Genomic DNA, 19,561 nt, shown 5'->3' on the forward strand with positions numbered 1-19,561 from the left:
GTTTCCAGCCCTCACTCCTTTGCCCCAAACTTCTCAGCCATGTGGGAGAGTGAGGAAGGAAGAGCTGAGCAGTTTGCAGATGAGCAGTTTATGGAGCAAACTTGGGATCAGCATAGAAGGGCTGAGACTGTGAGCTAACATTTTTGCTGTCTGGCAAGTCACTACTCAATTCCGTGCCTCAGTTTCCCCACCTGTAAATTGAGGGTGCAGACAGAGACCAACCTCACAGGGCACGGTTTGGGTTCTGTGAAGCACGTGAAGGATGGCTGGTCATTCACAGACACTGTGCTCCATCTGTCACTGAGTTTGTCACCATTGGCACACGGTGACTCTGAGCTGAGTGCTCTCGTCCCATGGGGAAGCCACGCCAAGGACCAGCCCCATTGTAACATCCCCTGGCAAAAGCTGCCCATGGGGTTCTGCCCCCAGGCTTTGTCCCACACCTTTAATCTTGGAAGCATGCTGGGGATGTGCAGCCCAGAAGGACCTTTCTGAGGCCACCACAGAGTGCACCAAGGACAGCACCTGTCCCCATGCAACCTCCCCTACACGAGCCCTTTCCTTGTACAGAGAGGCAGGACGCACAACGTGCTATCTGATTGTCAGCCTATTTTGTACTAATTTTAAATGATTCATAATGTCTGTGAAGGCTCTGCCTTTTTAGCATCTTGTATTTTTCACCATCCGTTCTTGGTCAAGCAGTATTTTATATTTAACACAGTACTGGATCGACTTAAAAGCAAACCTAAGGAAGATAACACTAGCAAATGTTGTTTCCTGTGGAGTAGGGTTGAAATAAAAACTCAAGATACCTCACTATTGCCTGCGTGTTAAGTCAGAGTTTCCCAAAACATATGGAAATGAACCCATTTTTGGTCCAGCTTGCCACGAATAGCATCACTCAGCGGCGAGAGCAGTGAGAGCAGCGATGGAGCGCTGAGCACTGACACACCTCGGCGCACAGATGGACCCGGCATCCCCTGAGCTCGGCCCGCTTAGGAAGGGACAAAGTCGCTCAGCTGAGTCGGGACCCCAAAGGGAACATCCCCCCAACCCCCCCCGCGTCACCACCAGCTCCTGCGGGCACACTTCGGACGTTGCCCTCTCCCTCGCATCTCCCCGCTGTCCCCGCGCTCCCCCGGGGCTGTGACGCCGCCAAGCTTGTCCCCAAACCTGACCCCATCACCCACCCGCCCGGGGACGCTGCTCGGGGCGCTGTTGGGGCAGCGGGGGCCGCGGGGGGGCGCCGCGGGGCCGTTCCGTTCCGTTCCGTTCCGCTCCGCCCCGGCCCCGCACGCACCGCTCCGCACCGCACCGCACCGCCGGGGCTGCTCTGGGTGAGTACCTTCCTCGGGGGGTGGGGGGGGCAGCGGGACGGCACGGCGCCTTGCTTCTTTATGAGCATTATTTGTGTTTTATTTCATCAGTATTTTTTTTTTTGGGGGGTGGGGGGGGTCTGGCACCGGCGGGACACCCTACCCCCGTCCCTCCGCACAGACGCGGGCACCTCGCTGGTCTCCGCTGTTGTGACCGGGATGGAGACGCCGGGACCCCGCTGCGATGGGGCAGTTCGGATGCCGCCTTCGGGAGAGGAGGGCAGGCGAGAGTCGAGGCTTGCCTGGTTGCCACTGGAGACCAAACCTGCCCTGCGAGCCGCGCCGGGCACGGGAGGGCTGCACATAGGACGCGGCACCTTGGCACCCTCACCCTAACACACACCCTATGGGACCCCTCTCCCCTTTGAGCCCTCTGTCCCACTGCCTGCCCCCGCGGGATCCATCCCCTGCCTGCCCTTTGGGAACTTTCTCCCTTCACCATGACCTACGGGATCCTGCCCCTGTTGGGGTTGCCCTCGTTGGTGTTGCACACCCATTACTGTGCCTGCTCGCAGATGCTTGGCACCGTGGTGGCATCCCAAAGCCTCGGCAGAGAGTCTGGGGATGCTGCACGTCGTGGCAGGCTGGAGAGGTTTCTTGCTGAGTTATAACTTTAGCACAGAAAACTCAGGGGAGGTTGCTACTTGCTGGGGAAGTGCTTATTTTCTGAGCTCTCCAGGATCAGTTAATTATCACAAGGAAAAAGAATATATTGCTAAGGTCTCATAATTAGGCTGCCTGCTGCGGCTCGGCTGCTTGGAAAGGAATGGAAAGCAAAAGCTCTTTGTGAAATGTTTTTTGGGTGTGCGTGTGAATGGAGCTGCACAGGCAGAAGGCGGTCACTGGGACTTGGTGCACGTTGGTGGCTCGAAAGACCTTCAGAAAGAGGATAAAAATCAAAAGCAAGGAAAAAAAAAAAAAAAAAAAGCCTCCTCCTGCAGGTCCCAAATCACTGTGATCTGGTTGTGAAGGTGTCGTTGCCTTTAGGAACAGGACGGCTGTTAGCTGTCCCGGTGGGGCAGCCCTGGGTTGGGGTCTGAGTGCCATCATGGAGTGGTGCTGCTAATAATAACGCTGTAAGGAGTTTACCCGCGCTGATCCGGCTCTAGACAGCAGTGGGCTGGAGCTGACATTACCAGCCTGGCCCCAGATTAGACAGATAAAAGCTCACACAATAACGAGCCGGGCTGCAAAACAGAGATTGGGTCCTGCGTTTTGGGGAGGGGGTGCAGGGATTCTCCAGGGAGGGTTTGGGCAGCAGCACTGGGCTGCAGGGAGGGGATCTGCAGAGGTTTGCAGGCAGGCAGTGCACGCCAGCACCGGGCTGTTCTCATTTCCTCTGCTCTCTGAGTTCTAATTTGTTCCACATTGCAGTGCTGGGGCGGCCTCTCCCTCCCCACAGCATCCAGGCAGGCTGCAGCCGTTCCCACTGTACTGGGGCTGCAAGTCAGCGTGGTTTCCATTAAAAAACAAAAACAAAACAAAAAAAGCAGGAAAAAAAAAAAAAGAAGATTTTCAAACAGGGCTCTGGGCAAACAGCCTTTCTGAGATGGTCACAGCTGGAACCACACCACACATCCACGCTGCTCACACGTGGGCAGTGCCGTGCAGAGCTGAGCTGGGATGAGCCCTGGGGACATCGCTGCTGATGGCAAAGTGCTGTAATAGCGATGGTGACCTGGTGGCTCCAGGTTGATGGGCCCGATCCTGTCCCCTGGGTGGGAGGAGGGATCTGGTTTGGGCCTGGGCTGATTAAAGACCTCAGCACCAAGAAGACATTCCTGCCACCCGACGTGGCGCGTGGAAAATAGCATCTGATAAGCAGAAGCAGTTCCACCCCCGACTTGCAGAGAGCCTCCTCCCTTGTAATTCAGCTCTGCAAGGCATTTGAGTTAGGCGAGGTGATATTCCTGCAAAAATCTGCACTGTGGTCTTAAAAAAGTCACTCCGGTCCGGTATTTAGAGGTGGCATTACTCAGCATCAAGAAAGCCCACATTAAATATACCCGATCCGTTTGGAAGGCGGTTATCAGAGCAGATCTCACTGCTGGGCACTGCTGCCCACTGCCCTGCCCTCAGTGCTTTGATCGCTTGTTTGAGAGGAGATAAAGTGGTTTTTTGGGAAACCTATGGCTCACACAGAGCACTGTGCTCACAGCTTGGACAAAACTGGGCAAACAAAAAGCATCCCAACGACAGCTGGCCGGGAAAGGGAAACGGTTCTGTGCCCAAAAACAACAAGAGGAGCTTTCTGTGTTATCCTGTCCCTGACGTGCTGGGGTGAGCACAGCCCATGTTCTGCAGGAGCTGCTGGGGCCGTGTGTCTGTCTGCCTTTCTGTGCTGCAGAAATGGGAGTTTTCACAGTAATGAAAATTTAGCCCTGGAAAAACAAACAGAAGGGTCATTTGCAGTATGAGTATGTTGTATCTCATCATAAAATGGCTTTGGTTGGAAGGGACCAGTCCTAGCCCCATGGCATGGCACATTCAGACCTGGATTTGGGCTGAGAGCAGCCAAAAGCAGCTCCCTCAGCGGGCTGGGGGAGGGGTGCAGAAAGCACCCTGCTGCCGGGGATGAGAACAACCCCTGCTCTGCCCACTTCTCATCAGTTCAGCGATTAAAGCACCCAAATACTCTCACAAGGGAGAAAATCCATGGTAGCCAACAGCTCGTTAATTGCACGGAGCAAAACATGACAAGAATCAATGTCTGGCAGCCAAAGCCAGGCACGGTGGTGGAAAGAAGGCATAAATATTAAAGCAGCGGGAGTGATTAATCACAGCAGCCACGGAAGTGTGTGTGAGTGTGTGGGGGGAGGGCAGCCCCTCTCGGTGTTGTGCATCTCAACCTGGTAGAGGGCTCACCCATAGCACAATGCTGGGTTGAGTCGAGCCCATTTCCAGCCCCTAGACAGGGGATTTAATGGGGTGGTACTTTAGTCTTCAATCGCTCTGGGCTCTTTTCTGCAGCCCTCTCTCATGCCCTGCTGTCTCCTTCCAATAACACCCATGAAATCACTCTGCAGGTGCAGCTTCTCCCTCACATGTTTGGTTCCTGCTGGTCTCACTCACGCAGATCCGCACTGAGGAGAGTGAGGAATCACTGCATGGTGGCTCTCCTCAATCTTCAGCAAAACACACCAAGATCCTGGGCCAAGGTCCAGGAGAAATAAATCCTGATGGGCTTATCATTGGGCTGCAGCTGCAGGACCCATTGTGCACCCATGGCTGTCCCCCGGGATGCATGGACTTGGGAAGCAGTTGAGATCAGCAGCAAGCCTGTCACCTTCATCTCCTCTTCACCTTCCCTTTCTGATCCCATTTCTCCTCCTCTCACTCTTCTCTCCCTTGCTGTCTCTGGCTGGATTTCCTCCAGCTCTCCTCCTGCTGAGATGGATCCTGAGCTTGGGGCTGGGCTGGGATATCCCATCCATGGGTGATGGGTATCCTCCCTTTGCCTGACACTGAGGATGCTGCCTCCTTCCTGCAGCATCTGCGAGCAGCCCATGACTGCTCCTCTTCTTCCTCCTACAGATTGGGACCATGTGCACCAGGGGGAGGCCCACACCGAGGAGGAGGACGGATGGAAGGACTGCGAGCATGTGAGAAGGATGGCAAGGTATGGGCAGCAGGAGGAGAGGAATCCTTGGGACATCTGCTTGGTGGAAGCGTGAATGCCAAAGGTGTTTGTCACAGCACTGCAGAAAGAGCACAGAATGAGCTGGCTTGGGTGTGATGTCCCATGAGAGCAGGGAGATGTGCAATCCCCCCAGTCCAGGGGCAGATAGGTGGGCTGGTCCCGATGGGCTCAGCTCACTGCTGCTCCGGGTGCTGAGCAGAAAAGCACCCGAGGGGCTCATCTCAGTCCAGGCTTTGTGTTTTTCCAAGCACTTGCTCTGAGAAAAGCCTCTGCCCCCACTCTCTGCAGGAGCTGTGTCTGATAGAAAGAGCAGGAAAATAGCAGTGCTATAAATACCGAATTGAAAGAGGCAGGGACCCGCCTGCCACGATGGCATGGAGGAGTGACCTCACGGCAGCAGATGTTGCAAGGTTTCCCTCTGTGCTGTGGGTAGTGCAGGGCAGAGGAGATTAAATCTGCCCACCTGACCCAGTGGCTCAGTGGCAAAGCTTTATCTCCTGCGTCCTTGCTCACTGCAGTTCCTGAATGCAGTTGTTGGGGTTTTGGGCAGTGCCTCGTCCTGCTCCCAGGTGGGATCTGCCCCATAGGTGTCATACATTGACACAAAGGGGTGGCCCAGGCAGGAGCAGCCTCTGGCACTGGGGAGCCACAGCTCCAGCCCTGTCCCTGCTCAGTTTCCCCACTCGGAAGAGGGGAGCAGAAGCTGCCCCCCCAGACCCAGCAAGGCTTTTGTGGCAAATGGTTGTGAAGAAGCACAAAGCCAAGCATTTGCACAGACCCAGAGACACTGAGATGTCCCTGGGATCAGAGGGGTGACCGGGGATGCAGCAGCCTGCCAGGATCATCCTTCAGCCATAGCACTCCCTGGTGCCTCAGTTTCCCCATCTGCAGCACTCCAGGCTCTTCTGGCCCTGGGAGGTCCCCTCCCCACAGAAATCCTTTGTGTGCAGCAGTGAGGCTGTTCCCGGTGAGAAGGTGACCTCTTGCATTAGCAGCAGGGATGCTTCTTCTTCCTGAATTAGATGGCAGTGTGGAGGCTGCCCAGGGCTGGCATCACTGCTGACAGTGCTGGGGCTGCTCCGAGCCGGGTCCTGCTGAGCACACACAGCCACCCACATCCCGACCATGCGCTTCTTCCAGCGGAGGTGGACAACAAATGCACAATTCAGGCACTGCAACTGGTGATGCTGCTGTGTGCTTTAACGTCCTCTGCAAACCATCAGCAGCCAAAGGATTTGCCAGAGCAAGGACGTTTATAGAAAGGCCAATTAGAGCCCGTTTTCACCTCGTGCCTCTCAGCGAGCAGAAGCATTTAGCAGCGACCTCAGAGTAATTCAATTTGCGCTCAAGCTTTCTGTTTCACCTCTAAAAAATGGGATTGCTCCACGAACTCGTTAGGGAAAGTGGCTCTGAGGAGCTGGCTCCCACCCAGGCCGAGCTCGGTGAGTCCCACTTTGCTGCTGCCAGGCTCTGATCTCCTCCCAGCTCAGATGAGCGTGTGCTTGGGCAGGAGGTGGAAATTAACCTCTCCAGGACAAATCCATCCTGCAGTATCTGTGGTCTGGAGGAGCTGAACCAGGGGAACCTCCATCCCTCACTGCTGCCCTGTGGGAGCCACAGCATCCCCCCTGCAGCCCATCCCCATCCCACAAGGGGTGGCTCGCCCCTGATCTCCTCTCCCTTCCCCAGCTGCTGCCCGTGACGACGTCCCGCGCGATGTTCTATGGGTCCTCCTGCACCATGTCTCCACCATCCAAGAGCAGACTGAAGCGCCAGAGCCGCCTCTTCTCCCAGGTCCTGTACCGGACGCTGAGCTACAAGGACCGCAGCTCCACCTCCGCCTTCCCAGATGGAGACGACCCATCCGAGCTCTCCACCCAACTTTCAGCCCCCGGCATCCTAAAGATTTTTGGGGGCAACATCTGTGCGGGCACCAACTACAAAAGCGTGCTGGCCACGGGCAGCTCGGGTGCACGGGAGCTGGTGAAGGAGGCCCTGGAGCGATACGGGCTGAGCCAGCTGAACGCCGAGCAGTACGCGCTGTGTGATGTCATCGGGAGGTTCGAGGGACCCGAGAAGCGGTGGCAGATTGAGGGGCTGAGGGTTCTTGGGGACCATGAGAAGCCGCTGCTCATCCAGGACCTGTGGAAGCCCCGGGAGGGATTCTCGCGGCGGTTGGAGCTGCGGCGGAGGGCTGAGGTGGAGGAGATGGCGGCCAGGGATGTGGACACCACCACCGCAGGTCAGGGGCCGGGGGTGATTGGGTTGGGGTGGTGGGGACAGGAGCTGCGTTTTGGCTGCAGTGCTCTTAGGTTATGCTTGGTGCTCCATGGAGGATTTAGGACCCCAGGTGTGATAGGGGATAGCTGGAAAAGAGCTCCAAGATCAACAACCCCATACTGCCCCACCATGACACCAAACCACGTCCCTCAGTGCCTCGTCTGTGGGGCTCTGGGACACTTCCAGGGACAGTGACCCCACCACTCCCCAGGCAGCAGTGCCAGTGTGTGAGTGCTCTTTGGGAGAAGAAATTTGTCCCTGGTATCCAACCCGAGCCTCCCCTGGCACAACTCGAGGCCATTACCTCTCCTCCTTGCGGGTGCAAGGAGCTACTGCCGTGCACCTGGGGGGGTCAGGGATGAGGCACAGAGGTGGGAGCCCCTCTCTTCTCCAGCTGGGATCAGGGAGATGCCAAACGCTTTGGAAGAACGCCAGCCCTAGAAAAAGAAAAAACAGTTTTTAAATAGAAAACAGGGCAAGACCTAAGTGCTAAACTCACAGTCAGGTGTGGCTGCACGTGGTGGGAGAGCCGTGCCACGGCTCTTCAGAGGCTGCCAGCATGAGTCTGAGGTGACATCAGCTTCAGGTGACACCAACCGTTGTTCCCAGCTGGGACAGGAGCAGCAGTACTCACACCTCAACCTGGGCACTGTGGGGAGAGCAGTGCCTTAATTTTTCATGTTTTTATTTTTTATAAACCTTTTCTGCAGGCTTTTCTGAGGCAAAGACCCCCCAGCTGCAGTTATTTATGCTATCTGCTTGACAGATGCTCTGCTTAAACCTCACTTCTGCAGTCCCATTCAGCAGGGCCTGTTCCCATCATCCCCACCCTGTGCTTGTGGCACTGCCCCAAGGACACAGAGCATCTGCTCCCCTCTCTCCAGCAGAACCTCAAAGAGAAACACAGCTCCTGATGATGATGATGCCCTCCTGATGAGGGCAACCACAAGTCCCACCAGCAGGACCACTGTGAGCTGAGCATCAGCTGTGTGCCTGGGGCAGCAGAGCGCTGGCATGGAAAATGCAGCTTCTGTGCAAAAATACAGGGAGATGGGGCTGGTAGCTGCCTGGGAAGAAAGAGGAGCAGGGCTGAGTGGGACACAGAGGGGCAGACCTGTAGGGAAACACCCCCACACAGAGCATCACAACGGGGCACTGCTGCTGAGCTGAAGAAAAGGCCCCACACCCACCAGTGACCTGTTAGCAAATGGCTTAAGAGTTTTATCTGCTCGGTTACCCATTATCCTAATTAGTTTATTAGCTGCTTCCCAGGGGGGAGGGAGGTGTGTGCTCCTGGCACCGCTCCTCAGCAGTGCAGGTGGAGCAGCTCTGTGGGAAATGAGGCTTTGCTCAGCCCTGCTCCCTTTGGGGAGCAACGTGGGGTGGTTGGGGGGCAGAGCACTGTAAACTGAGGTGCACCTTAGCATAACTGCAGCTAAGGAGTGTTCCCTACAGGGGCTGCCCAGCAGTTAGCATCAGAAAGGGCATTTTCCCCAAATTAGAAACAAACCTTTCCTGTGTCCCTTGCAGTTATGTGTGTGCTGACTGATTCATTTCCCAGCCAGGAGCAGGGCATCTCTTCCCTAGGTGAAAAAGGCAGAGCCCGCAGAGATCCCATGCAGCAAAGCCAGCAGGTTTACCCCAGGATGTGTGGCGGGTTTGGGGGCAGCAGCCCGAGTTGGGTGGGATCACCTGGGAGAAAGCACTGCTATGAGGCCGAAGGCAAACCTTGGCTTATGGACAGGCTTTGTCTCGTGCAGGAAAAGAGCTGTGTTTATCTTTCCAGCTCAGCTCTGAGGTTGGGGGGAGCTGGTGACAAGGCCTCTATGGGCAGTGAAAACACAGCTTTTTCCTCCGTGGGTTTCCTATGCAAAGCAAACACAGTACTTACTGCACACAGATAAGGGAGCGGTGATGGTGGGGGAACACTGAGCCCCCCCGGGTGAGGAGCTGCACCAGAGCTGCCCTGTGTCCCCATCTGGGGCCAGGCAGCGGGGTGACATGGGGGCACCCTCAGAGCTCTTCTCCCACACTCGTGGCACCCCCACATTTCACATCTGCAGTGCAGTGTGATGGACCCCACTGCCTTTTGAAGGGGGAGTAGGGAGGGGTCTGTCCCCCTCTTGGCAGTGGCTGTGGGCCATGCTGTGCCCTAATCCCATGGCATGCCAACACCGGGGGCTATTTTTCTCCTCCCTCTCCTGCCTGTCCCAATCATTTTCCCACCAAAGGAGTACTCAGTTTAAAACAAACAAACACAGAAATGTATTTTGGTGCCTGCAGCCCGCTCCTCGCCAAATAAGGCAGACGACAGGTTTGCTGCTGGGCTCTGGCTTACGAATGTCCCTTTAAGCAGCCCCAGGCTCTGTGCACTGCCGTCCCCAAATCCCTCTGGCTGTCCCCAGACCCTCCATTCTGCCACTCTCTAATGCAGAGGTACGAGCACCAACCCTACAACTTCATCCTATCGCTGCTGCAGAGCTACAGCCCGGCTGGCAGCACGGAGAGGGAGGGGGGGGGGGTCCCATAGGAACCCCCTATGGGTTTGGGGACGCTGCTTCCTTAGGGCTCTCCACTCATTCGCTCCGAATCCCATTCATCTTGCAGCCAGCGCTGCTCGGGGGAAGGTGCTGAGCACTGGGTCCTGCGGCTGCTCTGCGGCTCGCAGCTCCCTGCCAGCTTCCCTGGGGGTCCGGGGGGGGGGGGGTTCTCAGCCCCACTCGCTGCCAGAAGGAAGCATCCAGGCTCTTATTTTCTCTCCAGCCCCGCTTTCCTTCGGCAGCGCAGGGGATGCTGTGGATGCGGAGCTCCCCGGCTGCCCCGCGGTCAGTGGGGACATGGCCGTGGGGGGAGGGGGACGGGCTGCGGATCCCTCTTTTTCCTCTCGAGGGGGGGGGGGGGGCACAGAACTCTCAGCTCTTGGGGGGGGGGACATCACCGGAGGGGTGCGCTCCCTTCCCCACCGCAGCGGGATGCGGGATGCGGGATGCGGGATGCGGGATGCGGGATGCGGGATGCGGGATGCGGGATGCGGGATGCGGGATGCGGGATGCTGCCGGTCCAGCAGCGGAGCTGAGCGCGGCGCATCTCTCCCCCCGCAGGCATCAACGCTCAAGCGCGGAAACTGCAGCGGCACCGGGCGCGGGGTGCCATGCGGGTGCTGGCGGGGGCTAAGCGGCTCGGCACCCCCCCGGCCCTGCGGCGCAGCCTCAGCGAGAGCAGCCTGGGCCGCCCCCGGGACGAGGAGCTCCGGCGGCACTGCCCGGCGCTGCCCGGCGGTCTGCGCGGCCCCGAGGAGCGCAGCGGGAGCAGCATGCGGTATTCCCTCTACCACTCCCCGCACCTCCTGCTCCTGCAGGGCTACAGCCAGCAGCATGTAAGCACCGCGCAGCGCTCGCCACCCCGCCAACCTTTCTTTCTTTTTTTATTTTTTATTTCTCTTCCCTTTGCCTTTATTTTTTTTTCTTTGCTTTGCTTATTTTTTTTTTATTATTATCCCTATTTATTATTATTTTCAACGCCACTCTCCTAAAGCCTATAGGGATGGGGAGCTTTGTGCATGGCCGGTGTTTCCTGGGAGAGGGTGGAGGGGGACGAGGGAGTGTTGGGGTGAAAGAGCATCCTTAGGAAAATGAGTTGTGTGGGGTTGGGGTGTGCAATGTGTCCTGCCCGGCTGCGGTGCGGGCTGGGGATGTGGCTGCAGGGCTGGAGGAGAGACGCCCCAGAAGAGCCCCACAGCGTCGTCCCTGCCCCGGTGCAGTGCAGAGCCGGTTCTGCAGGATGCTGCTGAGCGCTGCCCCGTCCCCGTCTGTCTGCCTCGTTACTGCTAGATGTGATTAAGGTGGTACGAGACAGCGCGTCTGGGAGCCTCCTCTCCCCTGCCCAGCAGGCACTGGGAGAACTGGAAAGGACTGGGACAGCTCTTTTGGTTAATGGTTGCTTTGTCCAGGTGGAATATCTGGCTAGTCTGAGATTTCCATTTCTGTCCCAGTGTGACACCAGCGCTGCAGCCCTCCTTTGTCTGCACTAATGCAGACGGGGAAACTGAGGCTGGTGTGCGTTGCTGCAGGTGTGCAGGCAGACAGGGGAAGCCCCCAAACACCAACCTGCTCAGGGAGCATCACCCAGCCCACAGCTGCAGCTGCAAGGAGGGATCCTTCTGCCCAGAGTGGTTACATGCCCAAACTTATGGTGCCCATTTCCCTGCCCCATTTGTTGGGCTCGCTGCTCTGCATGCTTGCAGGAGCAGTGGGGTGCACGCGGGTCCTGGCTGCACTGCCCCATGCTTTTTGTGCCTCACGAGCTCCCTGTCTGTGCAAGTTAAAAATGAAGAGAGAACTGTGGTTCTGCCAAGGCCAAATGTGGGGGTGGCAGAGGGCTGGAGACCCCTCTGACACCGCGTGCCCCCCTCCCCCCCTTGCAGGACAGCCTGGTGTACCTGCTGAACCGCGAGCAGCACACGGTGGGCCAGAGGACTCAGGCGAGCAAACCCAGCATCAGCCTGTCTGCACCAGACATCCTGCCCCTGCACTGCACCATCAGGAGGCTGCGAGCATCGCGGCACCGCTCGGAGGAGAAGTTGGTGCTGGAGCCCATCGCCGGTGCCGGTGTCTCTGTTAACTTCACCGCAGTGACCCGCACGGTTGTGCTGCGGCACGGGGACCTGCTGTCCCTCGGGCTCTACTACCTGCTGCTCTACAAGGACCCCATGAAGGCACAACCGCTGCCGGCACAGACTCTGCTGAGGCTGCGGGCGCTGCACCCTGAGGGTCCCGCTGTATGTGGGACGTGTGGCAGCCTGCTGACAGAGCAGGGGGGACCCAATGCCGACCGACAGAGCCCTGAGCTCGCCGACGGCCCCAGGGCTCCCCGCAGGAGGCTGCAGCTGGAATTTGAGCCGCAGGCTGAGGACGTGCTGCTGCGACGCATCATGACGCTGATCGAGCCGGGGGGAGATGACCACAAGCTGACGCCTGCCTTTCTGCTGTGCCTCTGCATCCAGCACTCGGCCACCAGCTTTCAGCCCGGGGACTTCGGGCAGCTGCTGCTCAAAGCGGCCAAAATGATCCAGAGGACGGTGTGGGTCAGTTGGCATCGGGGGCTGGGGAGAATGGGGACCCCCCCCTCGGCTCCCACCCTGGGCTCTGTGTGCAGCGATGCCTGCAGTCACCATCTGTGCTCTCTCCTTCTCTCCCTGCCCAGGAGCGCACACGGGAGCTGGCTGAGAAGCAATCCCAGCAGTAAGTGCCACCCTCCTCTCTTTGCCCCCAAACTGGGGGAATTCAGCTCAATTCAGCCCAGTTCTTCCTCCCACCCATCTGTGCTCACCCGACCTGCCAGCACAGATGCACACATTTTCCTGCTAAATCCCATGAGTTTGTATCTATCCTCATTTTGCCACTGGCCCCACTGCCAGTCCCAAAGTCCAGGCTCCAAAGCAGCATCTGGAGAAACCATCGATGCTTGCACTGAGTTCTCTTTCAGGGCCAGCTCCCAGCCCTTTGCTACAGCAGGAAAAAGTGGTTCAGCCGTTGAGAAACCTCCCAGCTGCTTTCTATTTGTTTTGCTTTATTTTGGAGCAGCCCAGCGCTGGGCAGGCAGCGTTTAACCACCAGACCTGGCAGCAGCAGCAGCAGCACAGAGCTGCTGGGGAGTTCTGCTCCTCAGCAATTCCTGCAGACGGGTTGGATCAATCACTGGGGTCCCCCATAAAAGTGGTACCAACCTTTGTTGGTATCCTGTCCTGCAGAGCAGGAGCCCTCAGCTTGCCGTTAGCACAGGGCTTTCCTAAATCTCAGCAGTGGGATGCAAAAGCTCTTTGCTGTTTTTTTGGGGTGGTTTCACCCCAAATCCCCCAGCGATGAGCAGGGATGCTGTAACTCCTGCTCTGTCCCTCCCCAGCCAGGACCCCACTGCTCTGTCCTGTTTCACCATTGCGGACCTGCTGCCGGACCTGCAGCACATCCTCTTCTGGATGTCCAACGCCATTGAGGTGCTCTACTTCGTCCAGCAGAAGTCCCCCACCTACATCCAGAGCATGGAGGAGGAGCTGGATGTCAAAGGTAGTGCTGGGGCTGCTCCTCACTCCACAGCCCCTCGACCCCGCTGATCCTTGCCTGCAGGCAGTGCTCAGTGCCCTCGAGATGAAAGGGAAAAATTGGAAAAGGGGAGGAAATCAGCTTCCAAATCTGATTTCGTCCTGTCTGGGGGTGTCACACTGCTGATGCCAACCTGGGAGAGCCAGTAACCTCACGCTGGGGGAATCTGGGGTGTGGTGACCTGCAAGATCTGGGGCTGTTTTGATGCCTGCAGCCAGCAGATGACCCTGCCAGTTTGCTCCTTGATTTCCCCCTCCATCCCATAGGCTCCAAGGAGTCCCTGTTCTCCTCGACCATCACAGCCAGCGAGGAGGCGATGACGGTGCTGGAGGAGGTGATCATGTACACGTTCCAGCAGTGTGTCTATTACATCTCCAAGGTACGCAGTGCTCCGGGGCGCCGCCGCCGGCACGAGCATCCCCAGCAGCCCTGCAGGCGTTGTTCAGGTTCTGCAACACAGAGATGTTTTCCTTCGGGCTGAAGTGCCTCAGTTTTGGGCGCAGCCCAGGAAAAGTATTGGATGACCGCGGTGTGCTTCCCTGCTTGGGAGGAGGTGTTGGGGAGAGCATAATGCTGCGATTCAGGGCACGATGGAAGGCAGCCCCGGGGCTGGAGGGGAACAGAGCGTGCAGTGTGCGGCCGGAGAAAGGCGTCTGTGTGCAGGGATGCTCCGTGCTCGCCTCTCCCTCTGCCCCAGCAGGGATGGGTGTAAGGTGCTGCTCTCCTTCCCAGGCTCCTGCGCAAGCAAATAAAAGAGCTGGGTCCTGCAGTGAGCGCTCAGCTCCTTCTGCCTCCCGCAGTGTCTGTACGTCTCGCTGCCGGCCCTGCTGGAGTGCAACCCCTTCCAGAACGAGAGCCGTGAGAGCTGGTGGGCGGCCCCAGCGCTGCCCGAGGAGCTGCGCCGCGTGGTGCTCATCTACCAGGCAGCACTGGACCTGCTCCGGCAGTACGAGGTGCACCCTGAGATCACCTCCCAGATGTTTGCCTACCTCTTCTTCTTCTCCAACACGCTGCTCTTCAACCAGCTCCTGGATAAGGGTCAGTCGCTGTCCTCCTCCTGCTTGTCCCTCACTGGGCTGATGCTGGGCACAGAGCCTTGGTGACCCCCCGGTCCTTCCCAGTGCCCCCTGGGGAGAAGGGGTTTCGAGCATCGGGAGGTGGGCAGGTCCCACACTGGTATGGAGAGGCCAAGCACAAACCTGGATGCTGAGCCCATGCCTTCACTTTCTCAAGTGCTCCATCCCCAGCATCTCGCTTGGGTCATGTTTCACGGGTTTGGCTTTTGCTGTGCCTGTTTGATTCCGGGCTCTTGTTGATCTGTTCCCAAGCAGAGCTCCTCTGTCCCCACAGGACAGACACAGCTGCTCCCTTCAAGGGTCTCACTTCTAGGAGGGATTGAACCCCAACCCTAAATCCAAACCCATCTCCAACCCCATCCTCATCCCCAACTTCATCTTCAACTCCAACCCCATTCTCATCCTCATCCTCAAACCTGAACCCATCTTCAACCCCAGCCCTATCCTCACCTTCAGTCCCAACCTCATCCCCAACCCTTTTCAGTCTGAAAGCAATTTGCTCCACAGAAAGCTTCTCACTAATGAACCATTGCACCCTGCCTTGTAATTGAGGAGCAGGAATGGTGCTCATTAACCCTAATTATCACAGCAGCCCTGCCAGATGGCAGTCTTCTTGCCCCAGCTGCTATTGGTACCGGGCAGGGTCCAGCCACTGAGTCACGGCCTCTGGGGACATTCATGTGGGGACATCAATCTGGATTTGTTCTGTAGGGCGTCCCTACTCCGGGGTCTCTGGTTGAACATGGGGGGTTCCACTGCCCAACCCATGCTGTGCCCCACAGGCTCCTCCCTTGGCTGCTTCCACTGGTCTCAGGGTGTGAAGCTGCGAGCCAGCGTGCGGCTGCTGCTGGAGTGGCTGCGTGGAGCCGGCTTCGAGCAGCTCTCCCAGCAGTTCTTTGCTAAGCTGGCCAGCGTGGCCAACCTGCTGGCCATGCCCGGCTCCCAGCTGCTGCAGGTGAGGTGCTGCGTTGGGTTTGGGATGGGAGTGATGGGATGGCGTTCACTCCGTTGCACTGTCCCCTGCCCAGATGACGTGGCCGTCCCTGAGAGCCGAGTTCCCAGCGCTGAGCCCCGCACAGCTGCACCGGGTGCTGAGCCAATGCCAGGCAGCGATGGAGGTGGGCAGCGTGGAGGTGTGGCAGCCCTGGGATGAGGACAGCACGGCCGCCTTCCAGCCCGGTGAGCTCCCAGCAATTGCATGCTGCTGTCACCCATGAGGTTTTAGGGACCAACCAAACGGGCAGTGCCCTTCAAACCGTGGGGGTCTTGTAGGTAACGGCGGTCATCATATGGCACTGCTCAGAGGGTGTGGGGACCTTTCTGAGTGCCCTAGTTGCCCCCTGTTGGGGGAGCACAGTGGGGCCTGGGGGGTAGGAGCTGCCTGCCCCGCCATCCCCCTGCCTCTGCCCTGCAGACTCAGTGCTGGAGTCCTTTGACAACCACCCGCCCATCGTGCTGCCCAGCGGGGGCTTCAAGGTGGACCTGGAGGTGGAGATGCTGGATGACAACATCTACCGGCACCTCCTCTACATCCGCCACTTCCTCTGGAGCCTGCAGAGCAAGAGCCCTCACGGCAGCGAGGGGCCGTGCTCAGCCCCTCCAAAGGTCAGGGAGAGTTTCTTCTTAGCGGGAGTGATCAGGTGTTGGAAGGGGGAGTGGTGGGGACTCCATCCCTGGAGGTGTTCCAGAGCCACGTGGATGTGGCACTGAGGGAGGGTTTGGTGTCATGGCGGGGATGGGATGGGGCTCACAGCCACCAGCAGCTCACAAAGTGCTCAGGCTTTGACTGCAGGGTGATTTGTGGGGGCCCCTTATGGGGTGACAGCCAACCACCCAGGTTCCCACAGAGCATTTTTCTCCTTTCTAAGATCGAGCCACCCATCGTGCCAGAAGTGCTGGACGTGAGCCCGAGCCCGGTTATGACCCCGGGGAGCACTGTACCCCCATCAGGCCGCTGTACCCCGGGGGGCTGCACTGACCTGAAGGCAGATGAGCCCCCCCTGCTCACATCAACCACCAACGGGTGCCCCCAGCAGCACCCCAATGGCGAGCAGCAGCTCCAGGAGAAGCTCCAGCAGCTGCAGCTGGGCAGAGGCCCGGCCCCCCCTGCCCCCTCCTGTCTGCTGACACCCCCCACGACCCCCCTGAACTTCGACTCTGCTGGCCCCGAGTCCCCACAGGGCACAACCAAGGGACTGCAGGACCCACGGAGGAATGGGATGAGCTGCACCAAAGGGGGCAGCCCTGAAGGTACTGAGGGCTGACACTGCCCCAGGAGGGTGCAGGAAGGGGGGGCATTGCCTGCGCGGCCACACTGGGTGCCCTTTTCCAGCACACATGGCTCTTGCAGGGATTTTCAGTGCTGGGGGAGGGGAGAGCACGCAGAGCATCTCACCCTGCACCTGTCCCAGCGGGGAAGCACGGCCCTAGGGAGAGCCCAGGTTGGCTTTGGTGGGAATTCCTCATCAGAGCCGACGAGGGGCAGTGCTGGAGCGGTAACCCAGAGGTCTCCCCGCTGGCAGGCTGCTCACCGACCCCCTACGACTTCCCCACGCCGGAGTCCTCCAGCCGCAGCTCGGCCACCGACGACTTCTGCTACGTCTTCGTGGTGGAGCTGGAGAGGGGAGCGCTGGGGCTGGGGATGGGGCTGATCGACGGCTTGGTGAGTGCGCAGCGACGGAGCTGTGCGGGCACTTTGTGGCAGGGAACGCTTTTATGACCAAAGCTGACGGCTGTGCACGGAGCTAAGCAGCTTTGGCTGGGGACAGCGAGGCACGGAGAGCTCCCTCGCAGCTCTCTGCCGCGGGCTCGCTGCTTGCTGAGCCCAGCACGGCTGTCCTGCAGCTGGAGGGGGCCAGCAGGGGGAGGAAAATGACTCCAGCGAGGGCTTTCCTCCTTGCAAAGCCAAGCAGGGCAGCAGGGAGGGAGCACGGGTTTCCTGCGTCCTCCCTGCTCGCTCACCTCCTCCCTCCCAGCAGCACACACCGCTGGGCTCCCCGGGCATCTACATCCGCACGCTGATCGAGGGCAGCCCCGCGGCGGCTGACGGCAGGCTGGCCATCGGGGACCGCATCCTGGCTGTCAACGGCACCAGCCTCATCGGGGCCGATTACCAAAGGTGGGTGGTACCCCGCTGCAGGGCCGGGATGTCAGAGACGGGGAAAGAAACTGCACGGGGGGACAGTGGAAGAGGGAACGGATAGAAAAAGCGTAGGAGCACATTTCGGAGCTGAAGGTGAACCCCGGGTGGCTGCTGCTGTCGTCGGGGGGGATGAAGGAGGTGGACATGTGTGGGTTCAGGATGCGGTCCCTGATCTGCAGACGCAGCACTCACCTCTCCCTGTTGTCGCTCTGCAGTGCTGTGGACCTCATCCGCTCTGGAGGGAAGAAGCTCCGGTTTCTGGTTGCCAAATCAGACATGGAAATAGCCAAAAAAATTGTCTCCAGCTCTGCATCCTCTTAACTCCCGTGGTACAAGGATCTGTCTGCAGGTGCAGCTCTGCTTGGGGCTGACCTGATGGAGCCCCGGGGTGCACGAGGGGGGGGGGGGGGCAGGACTCCACAGCTGCCCTTGATTTGCTTCCCAGCACCTTGCCCTGCTCTGCAGTGGCTGGGAGGACACACCGGGGTGCTGCATGCTTCTCCCCCGTGATCCATTGCCCGGCCTCACCCTACAGCCTTCACCTTACAGCTACACCTACACCCCAGGAGCACCCCTGTTCCTTCAGCCCCTGGCAGAGGGCAGGAAGGCTGCGGGCAGCTCCTCGTCCCCCCCAGCTCATGGCCCCACGTTGCCCTCCTTGCTCTGGCACAGGTGTCCAGGACGGCGTTCCAGTTCTCCTGTTTCACATCTGCAGGTCAGGTTCAAGACGGCACTGGGATTTCAAGGTTGCAGAGCCGGGCCCTGACAGCAGCAGGGCAGGCTGGACAAGAGGCAGAACCAGTGCAGGTGTCCAACTCTGGTGGTAAACACAGCACAAGCACCCAGAGCAGGATCCCCAGCAGGATGCCTTGCCGGGATCCCCGGTGCCATACCTGATGTCAGGTGCCTTTCTGCTGCTGGGCTCCATTCTCACTGCCCCCAGCCCTGCTGCGGGAGGGGACACAGCTTCAGCCAAGGGCTGACACCACCAGCAGTCCCCTGAGGCAGAGCCCTGGAGAATAGAGCTCTCATCCTTGCACAGATTCAGTGCCTGGCTCTGGCACCACGGCCCTGGCAGATCAGTCCCCAGCGCTGGCCCAGCAATGGGGCATCCTAGAGCAGCCAGGTTCACTTTCCCCATGGAGGAGGCATTGGCACTGTGTTTTTTTTACTCCCTCCAGCTCTCCAGGGCCGTTGCAAGGCTGCCCTGTATCCCACCCAGCTCAGAGCATCTCAGAATCGCTGCTGCTGCTGGCCCACCAGGTGATGGGATGCAGCACGGGCTCCCTGTGGAATAAATTCAGGCCTCAGAGTCCCAGCAGCAGCTCTGCAACCCGCTGCCTGCAGCACAGCATGGCAGGGCTGCACTGGCAGCTCCACCGTGTGACTGCTCAGACCCTGCATGCACAGCTTCCAAATCTTCTTCGTGCTTTTAGCAACGTTAAAAGGGATAAACCTGACCTGATTTCCACACATAGAGATATTGAGATCTTGTTTAGCTGAACCCTGTTACAACAGCCTGCCATGAAGCCCCGCATCACACCCTGCACTTAGAGCAGCATGGTCTAAGCTCTGGTAGCAGATCAGATATTACCATGGCATCTCACAACAACAGCTCTCTGAGGATTGTGATGCTAAAAAGAGGACGCTTAACAGGGTTGGCCTTAATTAAACCTCAGATTTTTTCACTGCTATAGTTTGCTTTCTGTGCTCAGTCCTGCAATTGGCAGGAGGGAGATGTCTGAATAATCTGTGCAGGAGAAACACTTCACACCGGATCTGAACGCAGCCTGGCCTGACTTCGTTATGGCAAGATGGACAAAGAGCCTTCACAGAGACAATCAGTGCCTTGCTTCTCTGCTAGGCCACGACCACACCAAGCAGCCTCCAGCAGGGACTGGAAGCAGTGCATCACTCAGCCACTGACTCAGCTCTGCCAGGCGAGTGAG

General features: G+C 58.5%; 1 protein-coding gene across 2 annotated transcripts; it reads left to right on the top strand.

Moving 5' to 3' along the window:
* The first annotated feature begins 4,853 nt into the window (after positions 1-4,853).
* Positions 4,854-18,880, top strand: RADIL (Rap associating with DIL domain). Of its 2 annotated transcripts, none has more exons than XM_065732892.1 (15): positions 4,854-4,995; positions 6,706-7,258; positions 10,398-10,672; positions 11,720-12,379; positions 12,499-12,536; positions 13,198-13,358; positions 13,661-13,773; positions 14,195-14,432; positions 15,253-15,425; positions 15,499-15,649; positions 15,885-16,075; positions 16,339-16,720; positions 16,993-17,132; positions 17,446-17,588; positions 17,828-18,880. In XM_065732892.1, the coding sequence occupies exons 1-15, from the start codon at positions 4,960-4,962 to the stop codon at positions 17,931-17,933; spliced, it is 3,360 nt and encodes a 1,119-aa protein (XP_065588964.1). In that variant the 5' UTR covers positions 4,854-4,959; the 3' UTR covers positions 17,934-18,880. The 2 variants fall into 2 exon arrangements, with proteins under 2 accessions (XP_065588964.1, XP_065588965.1); XM_065732893.1 differs by having other exon boundaries at positions 17,449-17,588.
* Positions 18,881-19,561: the final 681 nt, after the last annotated feature.

This window comes from Cyrtonyx montezumae, unplaced genomic scaffold (genome assembly GCF_038088225.1).
Source record: "Cyrtonyx montezumae isolate F1298 unplaced genomic scaffold, pur_monq_1.0 scaffold_16, whole genome shotgun sequence".
NCBI lineage: Eukaryota > Metazoa > Chordata > Aves > Galliformes > Odontophoridae > Cyrtonyx > Cyrtonyx montezumae.

Excerpts from the sequence above, each read along its gene's own strand:
- RADIL (XM_065732892.1), top strand. The coding sequence starts at position 4,960 with ATGGAAGGACTGCGAGCATGTGAGAAGGATGGCAAG. Across the intron at positions 16,721-16,992 it reads CAAAGGGGGCAGCCCTGAAG|GCTGCTCACCGACCCCCTAC; the intron begins GTACTGAGGGCT and ends CCCCGCTGGCAG. Across the intron at positions 17,589-17,827 it reads ATCGGGGCCGATTACCAAAG|TGCTGTGGACCTCATCCGCT; the intron begins GTGGGTGGTACC and ends GTCGCTCTGCAG.